The sequence below is a fragment of the Typopeltis vanoorti genome, chromosome 16, assembly GCF_054136105.1.
Source record: "Typopeltis vanoorti isolate ZY-2024b chromosome 16, IOZ_Tvanoo_1.0, whole genome shotgun sequence".
Lineage (NCBI taxonomy): Eukaryota > Metazoa > Arthropoda > Arachnida > Uropygi > Thelyphonidae > Typopeltis > Typopeltis vanoorti.
Window position 1 is genome coordinate 72177141 of NC_143564.1, and position 21213 is coordinate 72198353.

The following is a 21213-nucleotide window of genomic DNA, read 5'->3' on the forward strand; positions in this document are numbered from 1 at the left end:
AAATATTTCAGCTATTCAGGCACAGTTTGTAATGAACATAGCGTGTTGAATATGGAAATAGACAACAGAATAAATAAAGCTGGTATGAATAAATGATTAAATTTATATACAACAACAGAGAAGTCGGCCAAATCACTAAACTATCAGTATACAAGAACTGCTATTCAATGAAACAGTGTTCAAAATTAGCAAAGTTATGGATTTGAGAATTGGGTTAGAAATAAAGCACTTGATCAAAGATTAGAGACCACAGACATGTGCATTTTTAGCAAAATGGAGGGCCTGAATAGATGCATCGATGGCAGAATCATACTAAAAATTACAATATTAGAAATGAACTTCACATTATTAGCATTCAAGAATGTGTTTAGCAGAGCCAATCTAATGTGATGTTGCCACTTAAATAGAATGGGCAAGGAAAGATTAGTGAAACAGGCATTTGATGGCAAGATGGCAGGAAAGAGACCACAAGGAAGACTAAGGTCTAGGTAGATTGATCCAGTCAGAAGTGCCTTAGAAGAACAAAATGTTAGATACCACAATATTGGAGTACTATCAAGTAATAGACTAATTTGGAAGAAAATTGTTGATATGAGATTATTAATAATGTAAACTTCATCAGGTAGTGATGTCATAGTAGCCTGAACATCTTTTGAAGGTATACATATCAGAAAATTGATAAAATTGATTAAAGTTTTAATTTAATTTTTATTCTGTAGTTGGGTAGCACTTGAACATGTGACTCAGATCTCTAAAAAGGAATAACACTGAATTGTTCTTGCCTCACTTTGTGAATGTGCATGTACACTGATGTTCGTCTGTTAATTTCAGGCCAAAATGTTTGCAATAGTAAAATTATGATTATTAATTCTTGGGAATACATATTTCTAATAATCATAACCTGTGTTCTAGTTCCATTAAGCCAAGTAAAATACTTTATGCAAAACTGTACTGTACTCTTATATGCTTTTAACGTGTGTGTGTGTGTGTGTGTGTGTGTGTGTGTGTGTTAATAAGTTATATATGCATACGTATATATCTTAATATACATCTTAAAAATTGACCTTTAAGGATAAAACAAGTGCAAATAAAAATAATTAACTTTCTTTAACGACTGAAATCAACTGATATAAAGGCATTCTAAACTTTAGCGTAAAGAAGCAAACAAATGATAAAAGCATTTAAAGTGCCAGAAAAAAACAGTGCAAACTCAATATGCAACAAATGCACAAACAAGCCTACTGAGAGTAACATCAAAGAAAAAAAAATATTCATTTTCTACATACAACTCTTCTCTTGCTAGGTCCTTTACTGTTCTGAAAAAAAAAAAGAAAAAAAAAGAAGAAAAGATAAAAATCAATATTAAAAAAATCTAACAAAAACATGCAAAAAATACAAAAGCATTACAAGAAGATTTTACTGTGCTTACCTTTTCAACAAACTTCTTCCTACTTTAAAATCAAAAGTTGGAGTTAATTCACGTATTTTTTCCATCAGTACACATTCTAGAGTTTCTGCATCACGATAAATCTGAGAACCTTCTTCATTATACTGACGGCAATTGCTGAACATTAACTTGAAATCATTAATGAGGCTTTCTTCACACTGATACTACACAGCAAATAAGTAAAAATGACATATCTGCATTACTTATATTATGCATTATAAATAAAAGTAATAAAAGAAATAATATTTGTTCCGTTGCATGAATACAAATATATGTAAATCTGTTATTTAGTAAAAAACTTCAAGGAAATTTTTTTAAATTGTAATAAAAATCAAAATATCAAATCAACTTTAGAAGAATGTTGTCAAAACACTTCAAACAATGCAGTCCATAGTTGTGCATATACTCAAAACTTCAATACTAGCATTCATTGTGTGGAATCTTGTTAAGAAGGGGGGGGGGGGGGATATTCAGTTGTTTGCTGATGATGATGCAAAACTGGGGAGAGCAATAGTTGATAAAGGTGATGCAGATATCTTGCAGGATGATTTAAATAAATTGGCATTGTGGACAACTCCACCATAGCCGGTCGAGAAAGGAGGAGGGGTAATGGGAGAAACCTGAGTGGGGGAAAATACATCGTCTCCCTGTCTCAGGAAGTAGGATAACCAAAACATCAGGTAACCTGAACTTCTCCCACAAAGCAAAGAGGGACACCTCTGCTATGCTAGAACTCTGTAGCCCAATCACCTGCAAGTTCAAAAAGCAGACAACAAACCGGACGGAACTATAGGATGATGACCTGCGAGGTTTACAGACTAAAGTGTAAGGAATATGGAATGTTTGAGGCTTAAATGAAAAGGAAACTGAACTAGTTATGGAGATTAAGAAGACAGCGGCGCAATATTTGGTGGTAACAGAGACAAAGAAAAAGGGACAAGAAAGTATGTTTTTAGAGGATGGATATTTGTTTCTATACAGTGGAGCAGCAGGTAACAAGAGGGCAAAGGCAGGAGTTGGATGCCTTGTTCATAGTGGAAATATAGACAGGGTTAAGGGAGGAATTTTATTAATGAAAGGCTGATGCTGGTCCATATAAAACAGGAGGAGGAGGAACTGACAATGATAATTGTTTATGGGTCGAATGAGGATGAACAAAAAGAAGTAAAGAGAGAATTTTATAAAACATTACAAATGACAATAGATGATATAGAAATTTAATACATTATCCTGGTAGATCTAAATGGAAGGGTAAGAAGGAACTGGAGGGAATGGAAGAATTTGATAGGTAAATATGGAGAAGAGGTTGTTAATAATAATGGAGAAAGAATACTGCAACTCTGCATGGTAAATGATCTTGTAATTGTCAATACAAAATTCCCCCATAAGGATTTTCACAAATATACAAGAAAATAACCATCCAGGAAAGAAAGATCTATAATAGACTATATAATAGTAAGGAAAGACAGCTAAGAAGGATACAGGATGTGCAAGTTAAAAGAGGGCCTGAGCGTGGAAGTGACCATTATTTGCTTACAACACAAAGAACAGAAAAACTTGAGAGGGGGAACAGCAAAGAAATATCTGAAAAAGATAAAGCTGAAAGTGAAATCTTATCTTCTCAAGAAGGAAGAGATTAAGAGGAAATCTCAAGAAACAATAATGAAAAGAATAAATGAAATAAAGATAAGCAATAATGCAGATGAGACATGGATAGGATTTAGGGACCTGATTGCTGAAAGCTGCAGAGGAGACGTGTGGAGTATCAAAGGTAGGGTCGAAGGAAAAGAAAACAGTCTGGTGGACAGAAGAAATCGAAAGGAAAAGAACAAACTTTGGAAGAAGTATTCAGATACAAAAACAAGACAGAAAGACAAATTTTTCATAGAGGAATTGCAAGTAGCAATTCCTCTATGAAAAAATACCCAATGACTGAGAAATATCAGTAATCATCCCTATATTCAAAAAGGGAAATGATTGAATCTGTGAAAATCATAGAAGCATATCTTTGCTTAGTGTACCAGTAAAAACATAGTCGAAAATATTGGAAACAAGACTTAGAACTCAGGTAGAACAGAATTTAGATGAAATACAATGTGGGTTCAGACCAAACAGAAGTCAAGTTCATATGCATACTAAAAGACAGATTATTGAAATAGCAACATGGGAAAGAAATATATTTGGCATTTTTGGACTTGGAAAAGGCATTCGATAAAGTACCATGGAAGGAGTTGTGGAAAGTTTAAAAGAAATAAAATGTAAATGAAAGCTTAATAAAGGCAATTTGGAGATTGTATAGGAATTGTCAGAATTATGTAAGAACAGCAAATGCAGAATCAGAAATATTTAAAACTACAGCTGGATTAAAACAAGGCAATACACTATCACCATATTGGGTGCTGAATTGTCGAGAAATAACTCCTTGTGGTGCACCTGGGTGACGTCTTTGGCAGCTAAACTTTCACAACTATTGGGAGCCGAACCTGTCATTTTTTTGACCTCCCGGCTAATATGTGCAAATTGAAGGGAAATTATAACAGGAAGAAACAAAGCAGACCTTTTTGAAAAGATTTCAAAACTGACCAAAAAATAAAGGAAACTGAATTCACTCTACGGAAATTAATACAGAGGGTGCCTCCCGAGCCAAAAGTGAACTACTTGGGAAAATCTGCAGGACAAATAACATTGATGTAATCTCTGTCCAAGAACTACATATCAGCAAAGAAGATGAGATTACCACAAGAGTTAATATCACTGGCTACAGGTCACTAGGCTACATCCTGTCACCAATATATGGTTCTGCTATATACGTGCGAGAGAACATAGAAAACTGCAAAATACTATCCTTTTCTTATTATAATAACATTGAGATCATTACAGCAAAGGCAGATGGCACAACCATAGTGTCAGTTTACAAACCACCAAATCAAACTCGGTCTATCCCAGCTCTTCCTGCTCACCAACATCCAGCAGTCTACATAGGAGATTTTAACAGTCAACATTACTCCTGGGGCTACTGTAAAAATGATATCAATGGTACCAGACCGATGGAATGGGCTGAAAGCCTTGGGCTATCACTGGTTTTTGATGCAAAAGACTCTGGAACTTTTAAATCAGGACTCAACCCCTGACCTCTGCTTTGGCACTTGTAATGCCGAAGATAATCCTTCACCCACTGATAGGAAAGTACTTGAAAACTTTCCAGGATCTCAACATAGACCTGTTATAGTCACTATAGGAACACAAATCCCGATTATACAATCTGTGGAAAGACCAAGATGGAATTTTCACAAAACTAACTGGGAACAGTACTGTAAACAAATTGAATCTAACACCCGTTGGGTCCAACCTGAAGTTGAAAATTACAAACGTTTTGTAGGAGTGCTGCAAAACGATGTATACCAAGAGGTTTTCGGAAACAGTACACACCATGCTGAACTCCAGAAACTGAGGAACTATTCAAAAAATGCATAAAAGATCCAGATCCTGAAACTGGAACAAGAATTTTAGAAATGCTTAATGAACAACGACACCAACGTTAGAAAACCACAGCCGAAAATTTAGACTTCACCCACTCTAGTCGCAAGGCTTGGGCCTTACTATGAAAACTCAGAACTGCATCAGTTTCTAAGCAGAAAGAAGTCACAGAGATCACTCCTAAAGACATAGCAACTAGAATCCAGCAAACATCTAACAACATAAAGATTAGTGCATCCTAGTCTAAAGAAATTAGGGCCAAATATATCCATGTTTATAGAAGTGTCAAACAAAATAACTACTCTCAATGCCATTCACCAAAAACTAACTGATTCAAGCAATTAAATCACTGAAAAATAACAAAGCAGCAGGCCTGGATAGCATATACCCCGAGTTCATTAAAAATCTTGAAAGTAACGCTCGTAAGTGGCTCTTACAGTTCTTCTGTAAAATTCTAGAAAGTGGGAACATCCCAAAGGAATTCCTGAGGAGCAAAGTGATAGCCATCCTAAAACCTGGAAAAGAGACCACTGATGCAGCAACCTATTGACCAATATCTTTACTTAGTATTCCCTATAAACTTTTTGAACGATTACTCTATAATCGAATTTACTCATTGATTAATGCCATAGTACCAAATGAACAAGCCGGATTCAGAGACTTTCGCAGCTGCTGAAATCAAGTACTTGTCCTTACTACACATATAGAAGCTGGTTTTCAAAAAGGCCTTAAAACCTCAGTAGAATTCATAGATCCGTCTGCTGCATGACACAGTTTGAGTGAATGGACTCATACTGAAATTTGCAACTGTAGTACAAGACCCAAAGATGATTAACATCCTAAAGCGCATGACATCAAAGTGCAAATTCAAGGTACAACGGAATGGTAAAAATAGTCCCTTTAAAGTACTAAAAAATGGACTACTATAGGGCTCTATGCTGGCTCCGCTCCTCTTTAATTTATACATTAGTGACATTACATTCAACCCAAAAGTTCGCATACACACTTGCAAAAGACACCAAATGGCATCTCTGCCCAAACCCCTCTAAAACTGAAGTTTGCACATTTCACTTGAACAATCATAAGCTGATAAATGGCTGAAGGTCTCATTCAAAGGAGAAACATTGAAGCACAACCCCAACCCAAAATATCTCAGGGGTCACCTTAGATCGCTCTTTAACCTTCAGAAAACATCAGGAAAATGTCTGCCAAAAGCTAAAAACTAAGAATAATATTATCAGGAAGCTTGTGTGTTTGGGCTAGGGGGCAGGAGTCAACACTTTAAAATCTGCAGCCCATGCCCTAGTGCAGAATACTGTGCTCCATTGTGGTATTGAGTCACCATGTCAGCAAGCTCAATGTGCAACTTAACAATACCATGAGAATTATCAGGGGTTGCATAAAGTCTACACCTGTTGAATGCCTACCAACACTCTCTTAACATCATACCATCAGACATAAGGAGGAAAGCTGCCGCTAACAGAGAGTGGAAAAAATGTATGGGAAATAATACCTTATCCATCCATGAGGACCTCCAAAATCTACCACCTATTCGTTTCAAGTCCTGCAACCAGATACATATTCTCCTGAAACTGAATGGAAGAATCACTGGCTTACTTCAACAATAAAAAATGGACACCTCATTACAGATCCCACAACAGAGGCTCCCAGCTTTGATCTGCCTAGATGACAATGGAGCACACTCAACCACCTGAGGACAGGCCATGCCAGATGTGCTACCATGATGTACAAGTGAGGCTTGTGTCAATCACCACGACAGAGGCCCTAGCTTTGATCTGCCTAGATGACAATGGAGCACACTCAACCACATGAGGACAGGCCATGCCAAATGTGCTACCATGATGTACAAGTGGGGTTTGCATCAATCACCAACATGTGACTGTGGTGCCAATCAACAGACCATCAATCATATTATCCAGGACTGCCTGTTGCGGAGTTTTAAAGGGCACACTGACGGACCTGTTCCAGGCTACCCCAGATGCAGTCCAATGGATTAGAGACAATCTGAACTTAAATTTGAAGGAGATGTGCTTTGCATTATGGGAGATACTAAGGCAAGTGATCAGAACTTACTCCACCTTTACCACGAGTTGTCCCAGACCTGAAAATACTTCAGGTGCAAACTTTGTTTTGCTTACACTTGGATAAAGGATTAAACCAAACATATAATCGGTGCATCAAGAACATAATCTCACTATAAACGAACAGCATCTTGATCAGACAATATCAGATATCATATCAGATCACACCGGTTTTTCCAAAATGGAGGTATTTTATGTGTCATTTGTGTTCATTCTTCTTGAGGTCATCATCAGAAGGATACATGTGTATAACCAAGCTACATGCTGTTGCACCTCTATATAGGTAAATTACATTTATGTTGTTAACTAATCTTTTTTCTTAGCCTACCCTCTAGTGATTTAAAAAAAAAAAAAAAAATCTGTATCCATAGTTTAAGTCTTCCATAATACTTACTTGACTCATTGTGCTATTTGCCAATGCATGCTGTTTACATTCTCTCTTATTGAACTCACCTGTTATCACTTTATTATAAGAAGGAAGCAAATTACTGAGGTAATTTGCACTATCTTTCACATCATGCTGCTACCTATAAAGTATTATTTTCTGTCCACCCAGTCCTGAACACAGACGATTTGTTTTCTATATTCTTACCAAAGTCTTCCCATGACTTTTGTTTAGCTGCTTTATGCGCTGCTTTGCTTCCTTACATGTTTCTCTGTATTCTCTCAAGAGTGGATGCTGTTTTATTTGCTAGGAACTTTCAATATGCTTCCTTCTTTTCCACAACTACCTCTTTAACTTCCTAAGACCACCATGGAGCTCTAATTTTTCTATCCTTGCAGACAAGATTTCCTGGCTGAATCAATCCATGTTTTCTTCTGAACTTGCCAATGAGTCTCCAAGGTTTGATTCTTGTCTTCAAAGTCTATTATTTTTTCTTGGATAATATTTGAGTCTATAGTTCACCTCTAAAAGCAGTCTGAATTTGATTTTTGTTAAAACTTCCTTACACACTCCCCCCCCCATATGAGAGCTTATTTTATGCTCAAAACTAAATGATGATCCTTTCCAATTTCAAATCTCCTATATATGTGTGTTCTGAACAAGTATGAAGAGATTATTAGCTAAAATAGCAGTCAATAAGACTTTCTTGGATATTTTCTTCTTGTGAATTTGTGCACATCCTTATACTGGTATTAGTAATTTAAACTGATATTCAGAAGAAATCCACTCGTCACAGGAAAGTAACCAGAGACAAGTGATGAGTGAATTTTCAGCTTTGTTCTAAATGCATTCAAAAATTGTAGTGACCTATTTTCTTTACATAATTTACATATTTTCCCCCTCCCATTTTAAACATCATTTCATTCATTAATAAGTTAGTTGACCATGGGTGGCCTCCAATAAATGTAAGTTTTATTTTCAAGTAGGAGATAGCACCACATGTATTATATTTAATAAGCTAATTCCTTTGTAGGATGTTTGCACCTGCCAAAAATTAGTTTGCATGGAGATACTCTCAAAGATAATTTGTTGCTGTTTCCAAAATGTGAAGTAATTCCTATCCATGACAACAGATGGCACTATTTATTTCTTGCCCTCTGTTATAAAACCTACTAAACTGATTAATCTTGAAATAAACAGTCAAGCATTCTCAAACATTTTATTTTGTATAACTTGCAAGTCATCACCATTATAAAAATCAGATATATCTTTAAAGAAAAAAAAAAAATTTAACAAGAGTGATTTTCATTTATTTCACTACCAACTTTAATTCTCCCAATACTCCTCTATAACCCTTAAGTCAATATGCAGTTGTAATATAATAATGATGTAAGCTTATTTTCACAGGGATCACGAGATGGCGGCACATTTGAGCCGTCTCTCTTCACTGTGTACCGCTTAATTAGTGATAGCCTTGGGCCATCTATCTCTGATTGGTACCAGTGGAGATTGAACTGCCCACTCAGTCTCCAAAAGTTAGATAGGGCTAAATGGCCTCGTCTACTCCCGTATACGGGAATAAAAAGGCGTTAGCTGAGCTGATAGCTTATTTTCACAATTCAAAACATAAATTAGCTTAGTATAATTATATACTTGAAGATAAAAAGACTTTTTAATAATGTTATTTAAAAAAACATAATTCACAATTATTTTACAAAGGCAAGTCAGAGACAGATCACATTATTGACATCATGAAACATTAGTCTGGCTCAGTTGCCAGTAGGAATCATTTTCTGTGGTTTTTGTAAATTTATGTTTTTTCTATTAAATTATTTCTATGGATAATTTATATAAATTCACCCTTCATTATAGACAAAAAATGAAAGAAAATTATGCAAACTACATATTTTAGCTTTGTGAAGTACAAAGATGAAGGTAAAGGACCAGAAAATATTAAAAACACAGGAGAAAAGAGTTCTATTGTGTCTTCCACTGATGAGACCTCAAAAAAGGTCAAAACTGGTCTGCATAGTGACCCATCCCATAATACATAGCATTATGCATGCCAATAAGCAGGATCACACCAAGGGTATCTGCCGCCCGGGTGCAAACTTTTATCGGCTGCCCCTAATACTGCATTGTATAATCCAAATTAGATATTAGCTACATAAAATGCCGCCCTATCAATGTTGCTGCCCAGGTGCAGTGCACCCCTTGCACCCTCGGGTTGGCGCGGCCCTGCCAATAAGGATATGTGCTTTGCATTATGGGATACCAAGACAAGTGCTGCGAAGTCATTAAACTCTACATGTGAGTTGCCTGGTTGTGAAGTTAATTCATTCACAAACTTTGTTTGCTTACACTTGAATAAAGGATGGAACCAAGAATATAATTTCTTGGCATCTTTAATTTATAATGTAACCAAGTGAAAAAACTTTCAACATCTATCTCTAATCCAGAGTATTTTAGTAATAAAGTGTGACTTCTTTTAACTACTCGTCTATGGGTATTACTTTTGCATTACATCAACTTTGGTATCACTTCTGAATCTGGATCCCACTGATGAGACCTCAATAAAGGTCAAAACCAGTCTGGGTAGCAGCCCTTCCCATAATGCTTAGCATTATGCATGTCTATAAGGATGTGTGTGCTTTGCATTATGGGATACCAAGGCAAGCGATGTGAAGTCATCAGCCTCTATATACAAATAGCTAAGTCATGAAGGGACTTCACATGCAAACTTTGTTTGCTTCACTTGGATAATGAAACTAAGAATATAATTTCTTGGCATCTTTAACTTATAAAAACAATCAAGATGTGCTTTCAAGACAAACGGTTCAAGGAATTCCAGTATTTATGCTAAAACGAAGTTGCATTCTGTAATGTATAAAAAATATCCTGAGACTGGTGAGAGAAACTCTAGATTTCTACAAGTTTTTTTTTGAGGACTTTTTGAGGGATAACAGCGAGGGTTTTGTGAGAATGTGTAAGGTAACTGGGAATGCCTCTGACTAGGCTCTTTAAGTCTCAGTTCTGGTAGAGTTCCAAGGGAATGGAAAAAGGGCAAAATAATTCGTTGCATAAAGGTTATAACACTGCAGTAGCAAATTATAGACCAATCAGTATCTCAGGCATGGTGATAAAAGTACTAGATTGGATTTTCACTTCATGACAAATAGTTGAGAAATCATAGGAATATAAAAAGACCTGCATTTAAGTTTTGTAGATCTGGAAAAGGCATATCACAAGGTGGCAAAAGAAAAGATATTCAAAACACTACAGTTGTATGGTGTCAATGGGGCATTATATCAAGCAATACTTAGTCTTCATTTGAGTTGTAAGTCAGCAGTTAGAATTGAAGGAAGTATACAGGAGGATGGTTTAATGTTAAATCTGGTATCAGACAAGGATGTACATTATCTCCTCTGTTATTCATTATCTACATGGATCACATTATGAAGGAAAGTGTATTAAAGCTGATATCAAAATTGGAGATGTTAATCTCAGCTCTTTGCTTCATGCAGATGATGTCATACTTCTAAATAAATCTGCTACAAGTCTGCAAGATTCCCTGACTAAATTGAATAACTGTTGTAATAGATATGATATGAAGGTCAGCAATAACAAGACAAAGACAATGAAAATAGGCAGAAGCATCAACTGAAAATATCAACTGCATTGTGAATGGGGAACCTATAGAAGATGTAAAACATTTCGGCTACTTCGGCATGATTTTTACTGAAGATGGCAAATTTAATATGGAATTAGACAAGGATCAACAAAGCTGGTATGGTAGGAAGTCAAATGAATAAATTTATATCGAATAAGAGAGAAATTAGTCCAAACCCTAAATTAGCTGTATACAACACAGTGTTCAAGCCAATTTTAACTTATGGATCTGAGAGCTGGGTTAGAAATAAAACACTTGACCAAAGACTAGAGACCGCAGATATGAGAGTCCTGAGAAAGATTAGGGATGTGAACAGATGGCATCAATGGCAATATCATAGAAATGAGGATATTAGGAAAGAACTCGACATTGTTATCATCCAGGAATGTGTTACATATGGTCACTTAAACAGGATGGGAGAGGAAAGATTAGCAAAACAAGTGTTTCCTGCCAGGTTGGCAGGAAAGACCCAGAGGAAGACCAACATACAGGGTGGTTCAAAATTCCACATACAGACTTCATTACATGGGAAATCAACCATATTCACATGGGAAAGAATGACCAGAAACGCCACCAGAAGGTACTAACAGGACACAAAGATACAGAAATAACACAAGGCAGTAAGTAGTGTAAAAAACTTTATTAGGCATAACTGAACAGTTCAACAGTAGTTGGATACATAATATGGTTTCACATCAGGTGCTCAAAGTTACGACCATTAGCAGTGATGCATGCCTGACATTGACAACGCATTGATTGCCGTATATTTTCAAAAATACCTGGAGTTTCCCAGATATTAGCAGGGAGATGGTGATTCCTGCCATGAGGTTCATGTTGGAGGCAACAGGCATTTTGTATACCGTGGCTTTAAGGGTCCCACACAGAAAGAAATCAATGCTCGATATTCAGGTGAGTGTGGGGGGGTCAGGCAATGGGTCCACCACGCCCAATCCATCGAGTCCCACAGGACGTGTCCAAATACTGACGCACAGAAACGCAAAATGGGCTAGAGCCCCAATTGCTCAACTGGAGTGCTGGCGAACAGTGCCACCTATCAATTTCCGGTGGCGTTTCCAGTCATGCTTTCCTATGTGAATATGGTTGATTTTGATGTTCTCTACCTCCCCTCAAGGTTTGTATGTGGAATTTTGAACCACCCTGTATAAGGGGGATTGATACACCAAAAATGCCTTAGAAGACAGTAATATAAGATCTGATATTGTTGGAGTTTTGTCAGGTAACAGATTGATTTGGAGGAAAATTGTAGATAGGAAGTTAGTGGTGATATAAGTTTATCATGTAGTACTATCATATCCTGTACGCCTCTTGAGGGTACATGTCAGGAATTTGATGCTGATGATATAGGAAATAACCTGAAAGGAAATATTCGTTGTTTGCTGATGATGTGAAATTAGACAGAGTAATAGTTAATCAAGGCGATGTAGAGAACTTGCAGGATGATTTACATAGGCTGTCAGTATGGAAAAAAATAATGGGTATCAGTTTAATGTGGAGAATTGTAAAACTATGCATTTTGCGAAAAATAGATTACAAGCCATGTATCACATTGATGGCACTGTACTCCAGGAAATAGATGAAGCTAGAAATTTAGGGATGGTGGTAGACAGAGAGTTAAAGTTTAGAAGATATATTGCTACGGTAGCTTTACTTGGCTATTGAAGAACACATTAACATGTAGAGATAAGAAAGTTAGTCGTCTTTATAAGGCTTTGATACACCCACATCTGGATTACTGTGCTCAAGTATGGTCCTCTGGGTTTCTTGGAGATGAGGAAGCAGTGGAGAGGTTTCAGAGGAGAGTGAAGAAGATAGTGAGTGGCCTGTGGAATGTTCCCTATGAGGATAGATTGAGGGTGGTGTGTGGATTGCAGAAGATGGTTGACAGGAGAAAAAGAGGAGATTTGATACAAACATTTAAGTTACTTAAAGGGTTTTATAGGATTGATGCAGGGGAAATGTTTAAGCACTTAGCTAGAGAGACCAGAACAAATGGTCATCCCTGGAAGTTGAATAAAAGTGTGGGTAGTAGGGGATGTGAAGACCAGATTTTTTGCTTGGAGAGTTGTGAATGAGTGGAATGGGTTGCCAGAGTCAGTTTTGAGTGCTTTGTCTTTTAAAGGATTCAAGGAGAGGTATGATAGATTGGTTTCCTATGACGAGTCCTTGGACTCCATGGAGGTGCTCGTATAATAATAATAATAATACATCTATTAAACAACAGCTTTCTACTTGTCTATGACTTCCTCTTCTATATATTACAAATGAGACCACAAAGTAAGTGTAATGGAGTTAATTCTTTTTAACTTTTTTTTCTCATTAAATTGCTTATATAAAGTTTATAGAAACTTTCCACACAATTCAAGAATTTTTAAACCATGATTTTGTTCTAAAGTGTAAATGACTATCTGTATCTTTTCCTCTATACCAGGGTTACTTAAACTTTTTCCACTCCTGACCCCTTTTCACCCGAGCGTACAGTATATAAAATAGGTATACAAATCAAACATTTACTGATAATAAATCATAAAAAAATTTATTTTAAAACAATTCTTTGGTACACACATAATTTTACCATTTATTAAAGATGAAAGCAAATTTGTATACTAATGTGATGGATGTGCTTGTTTATTTTTAAATAAAGAATTAATCTTGACTGAATATTTGATACTGCAGGACGTAGAGCATCTTCAATGTTTTTCAGAGTTAATTGATATTTTGATTTTATAATAGTCAAAGCTGATAATGCTGCTTCACATAAATACGTAGTACAAATTGGCAGAAGTATGTTTAGGACCATTTTAGAAATTGTTGGAAATTCTCTCCTAATCCCAAGCCAAAATTCATTTAACGATTTTTTTAGAAAACTAAAGTTTTTAAACCGGCAATTTGGGATTTAGCCGACCAAATTGTATTCTTATTGGTTAAACCAAAATAAAAAATGATGGTACAACATGACAAAATTTCATGCCGGCTGGGGTGCCGCCCGGTTAAACAAGGCCCCCGTTGTTTTCGCCAGGGAACCAGGGCGAACAGCGAAAAGTCAGCTACTGGAATAAATCTGAAAACAAACCCCAACTCAACATCACCAGAGTTAAAGATCGGTACTATCAACGTAAGAAGCCTGAATGGCAAAGAAATGGAGCTAGCTGAGGAATTAGATAAGTACCAGATCGACATAATAGGGGTGACTGAAACAAAAAAGACCAAAACTGGTGAGATCTTTCTGAGCAATAAATACAAAATGTTATATTCAGGCAATGACAATCAAGGAAAAGAAGGAGTAGCCATAGTATTCAACACAAAATACGAGGCTAATCTTCTTGAATGGCAGTCAGTCTCCAGTAGAGTAATGTGGGCAAATATGAGAATGGGGAACTGGACAATGAGACTTATTTGTGCCTATGGTCCCACAGAAGGTTCTACTAAGGTAGAAGTGGAGGAATTTTTTGAGGCTTTAGAAAAAGCAACTGACACAATGAAAAAGGAAAAGTTGGTCCTTGTTGGGGATCTAAATAGTAGAGTAGGAAATAATTGTGAGACATACAAAAATATTTTGGGAAAATTTGGAGAAAAGAGCAAAGCTAATAATAATGGCAAATATCTGTTGGATTTCTACTCAGGACATGGACTGGTTATTACTAACACCATGTTCCAACATAAAAATGTGCACAAATTCACGTGGAGAGAAGAGGCTAGGAATAAGAAAAGTCTCATTGACTATGTTATTGTTGATAGTGATGTTTTCTCCCTGGTGCAGGACACCAGAGTGTACAGAGGATTTGAAATTGGAAGTGATCACTATTTAGTCTTGAGCAGGATAAAATTGAATTTCATATTGAAAAGAATAACATGTAAGAAAGTTTTAAAGCGAATAAAAGTTGAACAGCTCTCAGATGTGAACTGTAGACTAAAATACAGAAATATTATTGAAAAGAAAATGAAAGAGTTTGAGAACAGGAATCAAACCTTGGAGATTCAGTGGCAAACTCTGAAGGAAACATTGATTGATTCTGCCAGAGAGGCATGTGGTGAGGTTGTGTGCAAGGATAAAAAAATCAGAACTCCCTGGTGGACACAGGAAGTTAAAGAGGCAGTGAAGGAAAAGAAGAAAGCATATCAAAAGTTCCTGGCAAATAAGTCAGCTTTTACTCTTACAGAATACAGAGACAAATGTAAGAAAGCTAAACAGTGTGTAAAACTAGCTAAACAAAAGTCATGGGAGGACTTTGGCAAGAATATAGAAAATAAATATCAAGAAGGTGGCAAAATATTCTGGAGGTTGTTGAAGAAGCTTAGGAATGGAGGAAAGAGTGCTGTAAAAGGAATTAGAGATGATAAAGGTGAAATGAAAACAGGAGAAAAAGATATCCTTGAAGTATGGAGTAATTACTTTGAAAAACTGCTAAATGAAACAAGCAGTGATGACAGCACAGTGATAAAAAACACTGACCAGGCATGCAGTCAGGAATACATATCCATACTTGAAGTAGAAAAAGCCATCAAAGGCTTGAAATGTGGAAAGGCAGCAGGAGTAGATGATATTTGACCAGAAATGCTGAAGTATGGTGGTATAAGAGTCTTACAGTGGCTGCACTGCATAGTTCAGAAAGCTTGGACAGAGGGACGAATTCCCGAAGATTGGAGTAGAGCTCTCATAGTACCCATATATAAAAAGGGAAATAAAACTGAATGTGAGAATTACAGAGGTATTTCCCTACTGAGTGTTCCTGGCAAGATCTATGCAAGCATACTTGAGAAACGGTTGAGAAGAATTGTGGAAGAAAAGCTTGGTGAAGAACAAGATGGATTCAGGCCAAATAGAGGCTGTCAGGATCAGATCTTCACTTTACGACAAATAGTCGAGAAAGCATGGGAATATAACAAAGATCTGCATTTAAGTTTTGTAGATTTGGAAAAGGCATATGACAAGGTGCCAAGAGAGAAGCTATTCAATACGCTGCAGTTATATGGTGTCAACGGGGCATTATATCAAGCAATACACAGTCTTTATTTGAGTTGTGAGTCAGCAGTTAGAATTGAAAGAAGTACAGGAAGATGGTTTAATGTTAAATCTGGTGTGAGACAAGGATGTACATTATCCCCTCTGTTATTCATTATCTATATGGATCACATTATGAAGGAATGTGGTATTAAACCTGATATCAAAATTGGAGATGTTAATATCAGCTCTTTGCTTTATGCGGATGATGTTATACTTCTAAATAAATCCGCTACAAGTCTGCAAGATTCTCTGACTAAATTGAATAGCTGTTGTAATAGATATGGTATGAAGGTCAGCAATAAAAAGACAAAGACAATGAAAATAGGCAGAATCATTGAAAATGTCAACTGTGTTGTGAATGGAGAACCTGTGGAACAAGTAAAACATTTCAGCTACTTAAGCACAATTTTTACTGAAGATGGTAAACTAAATATAGAAATAGACAACAGAATCAGCAAAGCTGGTATCGTGGGAAGTCAATTGAATAAATTCATATGGAATAAGAAAGAAGTTAGTCGGAACACTAAATTAGCTGTTTACAAGATTGTGTTCAAACCAATTTTAACTTATGGATCTGAGAGCTGGGTCAGAAGTAAAACACTTGACCAAAGGCTAGAGACTGCAGATATGAGAGTCCTGAGAAAGATTAGAGGCGTGAACAGATGGCATCAATGGCAATATCATATTAAAAATGAGGATATTAGGAAAGAACTTGACATTGTGAGCATCCAGGAATGCGTTAGCAGAGCTAATCTCAGATGGTATGGTCACTTAAATAGAATGGGAGAGGAAAGATTAGCAAAACAAGTGTTCTCTGCCAGGTTGGCAGGAAAACGACCCAGAGGAAGACCAAGATATAGGTGGATTGATACGGTACAAAGTGCCTTAGACGATAGAAATATAAGATCTGATAATGTTGGAGTCTTGACAAGTAACAGACTGATTTGGAGGAAAATTGTAGATAGGAAGTTAGTAATAATGTAATTTTTTCATGTAGTACTGTCATATCCTGTACACCCCTTGAGGGTACATGGCAGGAATTTGATGATGATGATGATGAAGTTTTAAACCTGTGTCGCTCGATAACTCAGCAAGTTCTTCTTGAACTTTTAATGCAGATGACTGATGTTTTTGATTTCAATTGAGTATGATTTATGAACCCAACTTAGTTTTTTAGAATCAAAATTTGAAGGGAAGTATTTTGGAAACTGTGTCTCCAGACACTTCAGATGATCAATTACATTTAATTACAATTAAATCTTTGGGAAGGTTATTTTCAATTATAAAATCATCTGTCGCTGTAAACATTTCTAAAGAACCATTTTCCATGCTATTCTTCCATATGTTAACTTTTTTTAGTAAAACTTTCAATTTCATCTTTTAACATAAATATTTTACAATTTTTTCCTTGAAGCAACATGTTTAAATCATTGAGCTTTTTGAAAATATCTGACAAATAACACAGTTTTGAAAGCCATAAATCATTATGAAAAAAATTTTTTAAATTGGATTTTTTGCTCAGTCAAAAATATAACTTCATCTTTTAATTTCAATAATCTGTTTAAACTTCACCCTCTTGAGAGCCATCTTACCTCTGCATGTAGTAATACGCTTTTGTAATCAAAGTCCGTCTTTGTAAAGGTTTGAAAACAAATGACTGTTAAGGGCACAGCTTTTAATGAAGTTAATGATTTTGATAGTATCGCGAAGCACAACATTGGGCTGCCCTTAAGCCTGGTAATAAGCTGCTGGAATTGGTCATTACTAATTTCAGAAATTTTTTAGAAACAGTATCATTTGAAAAAGGAATTTTACGAATTTCATCCCCATACTTTTTCCCATGAACTATTTCTGACATTTTAATAGCAGCAGGTAACACGAGATCTTCTCCTATCACATAAGACTTTTTAGTGTTTGCAATTAATAAGAAGTTTCGTAAGACGCAAGTAAATACTTTTCATTGACAGTAACAAATTTCTCAAAACATTGTTTTTTTCTTTATTTGAAGATTTTAAAAGTAGTTCAAAATATTCCTTTGGTTTATTGTAGTATGCTGATTTCATGCTCTGCACAGTTAAAACTTCATTACAAATTAAGCAGAGGTTTTTTCCACACCATCATGATTATCAGAAGTAAATCCATATTCCAAAAATGATTTGATATATTTTCTTTTTCTTATCAATTTAGGTATACTACAACCTGCTAGGGAAGACTCTGCTACATTATCATCAATATTTTTACCTCTTCTGTCTAAGTTTAGCCACTTATCCATAACTGAAAAAAATTTTTTTTTCAGTTATGATGGTAGGAAAATATTAAAAGTCTTTCCGTAATTATTATTATTATTTGACACCTCCAGGAAGTCCAAGGACTCATCAAGGGAGGGTCAACGACCAAATGACTGCAACTACACTAACGCCATCTGCTGCTGACCACCAGTGGTATTTCCATAGACAATCACAAACATCCATCCTGCTTTTGGCTGGAGAGTGGATACACTATCAACTCGGCCAACCAGGCCAATTAAAATATTATGTTACTGTAAGAGCAGAAAACTTTGTATGTACAGTAAAAACACTGCAATTCATAACATACATAGTCTCGAATCTGAGCGAGGTATTTCTGGCAGCATTTGTGGCATTGTGTGGCGTGATGGCATGCACAGTGCAAAGTGCACGTGTTCAGAACCAAAGCTGCAGTGAAGTCACGTGATGCAACATGGGTGAGCACTGCCAGAAACACCTCAGATTCATTATGCGTTTGATTTTGAATTAATTTTTGGTCGTTGTGCGTTCAGAAACCTTTTACTGTTGCCAAATTTTTCACGACCCCCACATTCAGTTAAGCGACTCCATATGGGATCGCAACCCACAGTTTAAAAAGCTTTGCTCTATAATTAATAAATTAATACATCTTTTCAACCAGTGGCCATTACTGCTGAATGTCCTGCAGAGCTCTTAGGATGAATTAATAAAATGACAATTAGCCACAAGAGAAATAAAATTTTATATTTTAATTAAAGATTTTGGTTTAAAAATTTAATTTTAAATTAAAAAAAAAAGTGTTAAAAAAAAGAGCCTCCATAGCTCATTCAGTACGGATGATGACCTTTAGCTGGAAAGATCTGAATTTGAATCCCATCTAGGATGCAAAGAACCTTTATAGGGACTTTTCAGCTGAAGATGAATTAATCAGTCTCATATGGAGGTGGTAAGTTTCTCCCACCCAGAAATTCTGTTTTTTTTATCCCACAAAAATATTCCGCTCCTATCACAAGCAATAGCAGGTTTCTAAGAAGCCAAGTTACTTGACTGTGATAGGACACATAGCAGAGAAAATGGGAAATGTAAAAAATTTCTTACAACTTTAGAATTTAATTCTCATTTCATTTGATAACTATAAGACTACTCTTTTAATAATTATGACATGACCGTAATTACAAATAATTAGTCATTTCAGGAATAATGGAATGAAGCTGATGTACAGATGATAGATTTCTTTTGTGTGTGTGTGTGTGTGTGTGTATAAAAATCTTGCATAAGATTTGTATCACAAGATCTATAGCATTTAACTGTGCTTACCATTCATATACCAAGCAAAATTAAGAACCCAGATAGTCATACCTTGTCAGCTTTAATATTTGCTTCAATGGTTCTCATATCTATTGGGCTAGCAATAATTTCATAATAATCAGGATAGTCTTTTCTTGATGGCTTTTCCATGAACATTGTAATAAGAGGTCTAGCATTTTCATCCTAAAATTATAAAATGGCAAATAATAACATTTATCGTTTCATTAGTAACAGATAAAGGCATACTAAAAGTAAGATGAAAAAAAAAAATAAAGGATTATCATTAATCTATGTAGAAGTTATGAAATACAGATATACATTCCAGTAATATAAATGCAAAATATAATTATACCTTGATACTGTGCGATACTTCTTTTGATTTACATCAAATTCACTACATATAGTAAAGAATGGCAATGAATTCAGACAAGATATATATAGCAGATTAATTAATGCTTACTTGATATATGCACACAAAAAATGCAAGCATGTAAACTGCAGAGAGGTCGAGGGAAGTGAGGGTTCTAACTACGAAGGAACATTATACAGAATTATAAAGCAGATGATTACAATGAACTACAGATAGAAATAATGAATGTAAAGTGTTAAAGGATGTTCGAAGGAAATGATATCTGACTACACCACAAAACGTTTAAGAGGAAAAAATTGCATGTGAATAATAAATGATTGAATAGCACTTTGAAGCAAGAGCTAGACTCAATATCATAAAAAGAATGATGATGAAGTTCAGGAACAGAAAAAAGAGTAGGCTAGGAGAGTGACAGTCCAGAATATAAATGGAAATAGATATGAGGCCAAAGGAAATCCATGTGAATTTATCACTACATAGCAAGTAAAAGGCAGAATGACATGGAAGAATATTCTTAGTAGATTCAGATAGCAGGAAAGTGACAGATCCATCATAAATAGCTGAGCAGGTTAAATGATCCATTAGCTCTCTGGATGTCAAAGGGAAAGTGGGCTAAAAGGTAGAGGAAGAATTATCGGCATTAATACTATAACAAGAGAATGATTCAATACAGCAGTTGAACTAGATAAGATTATCAGCATGGGTACTGAAGGAATGTACAAAAGAGTTAGCAAAACCTTTTAAACTGAAGATAGAGTTGAGACTGATGCAGCAATTTATAGGTCAATCGTATCTCGGGGGGGTCATCATCAAGGCTCAAAGAGAATGGTTAGGAATCACATCCAGGTGGGTACACAGCACTACTAAGATCCTGTAATAATAACAATAACACAACATGGAAACTCATGTGGAAAATCTTAATATTTAACTGGAAAATTTTCACCTATGATTCACAGGCACCTTCAGTTCAGAAATGGAACAGCAATTATACAAATCACAGAAAATTCTAAAATTTGAACATTTATACATTTTCTTTCTGATATCATCTTCTATATGTTTCTTCCTGATATATATGTGTGTATTATTATTTTTTGCTGATATTTATCTTTTGCATGGTGTTTCAATTAAAGTACCCCTATTCAGAGCAATCTGTAGAAAGAACCAGTT

General features: G+C 35.7%; 1 protein-coding gene across 6 annotated transcripts in view; it reads right to left on the reverse strand.

The window, feature by feature from the left end:
- Positions 1-21213, reverse strand: part of polybromo (protein) — a 686480-nt gene that overhangs the window by 441998 nt on the left and 223269 nt on the right. For 5 of the 6 annotated variants that reach the window (XM_090406695.1, XM_090406697.1, XM_090406696.1 and 2 more), the window contains 3 exons: positions 19728-19859; positions 1430-1611; positions 1287-1316 (listed from right to left, as the gene is read on the reverse strand). In XM_090406695.1, coding sequence (XP_090262821.1) covers positions 1287-1316; positions 1430-1611; positions 19728-19859 — 344 coding nt within the window. The remainder of the gene's footprint in view (positions 1-1286; positions 1317-1429; positions 1612-19727; positions 19860-21213) is intronic. The other variant, XM_090406694.1, reaches the window with a different exon arrangement.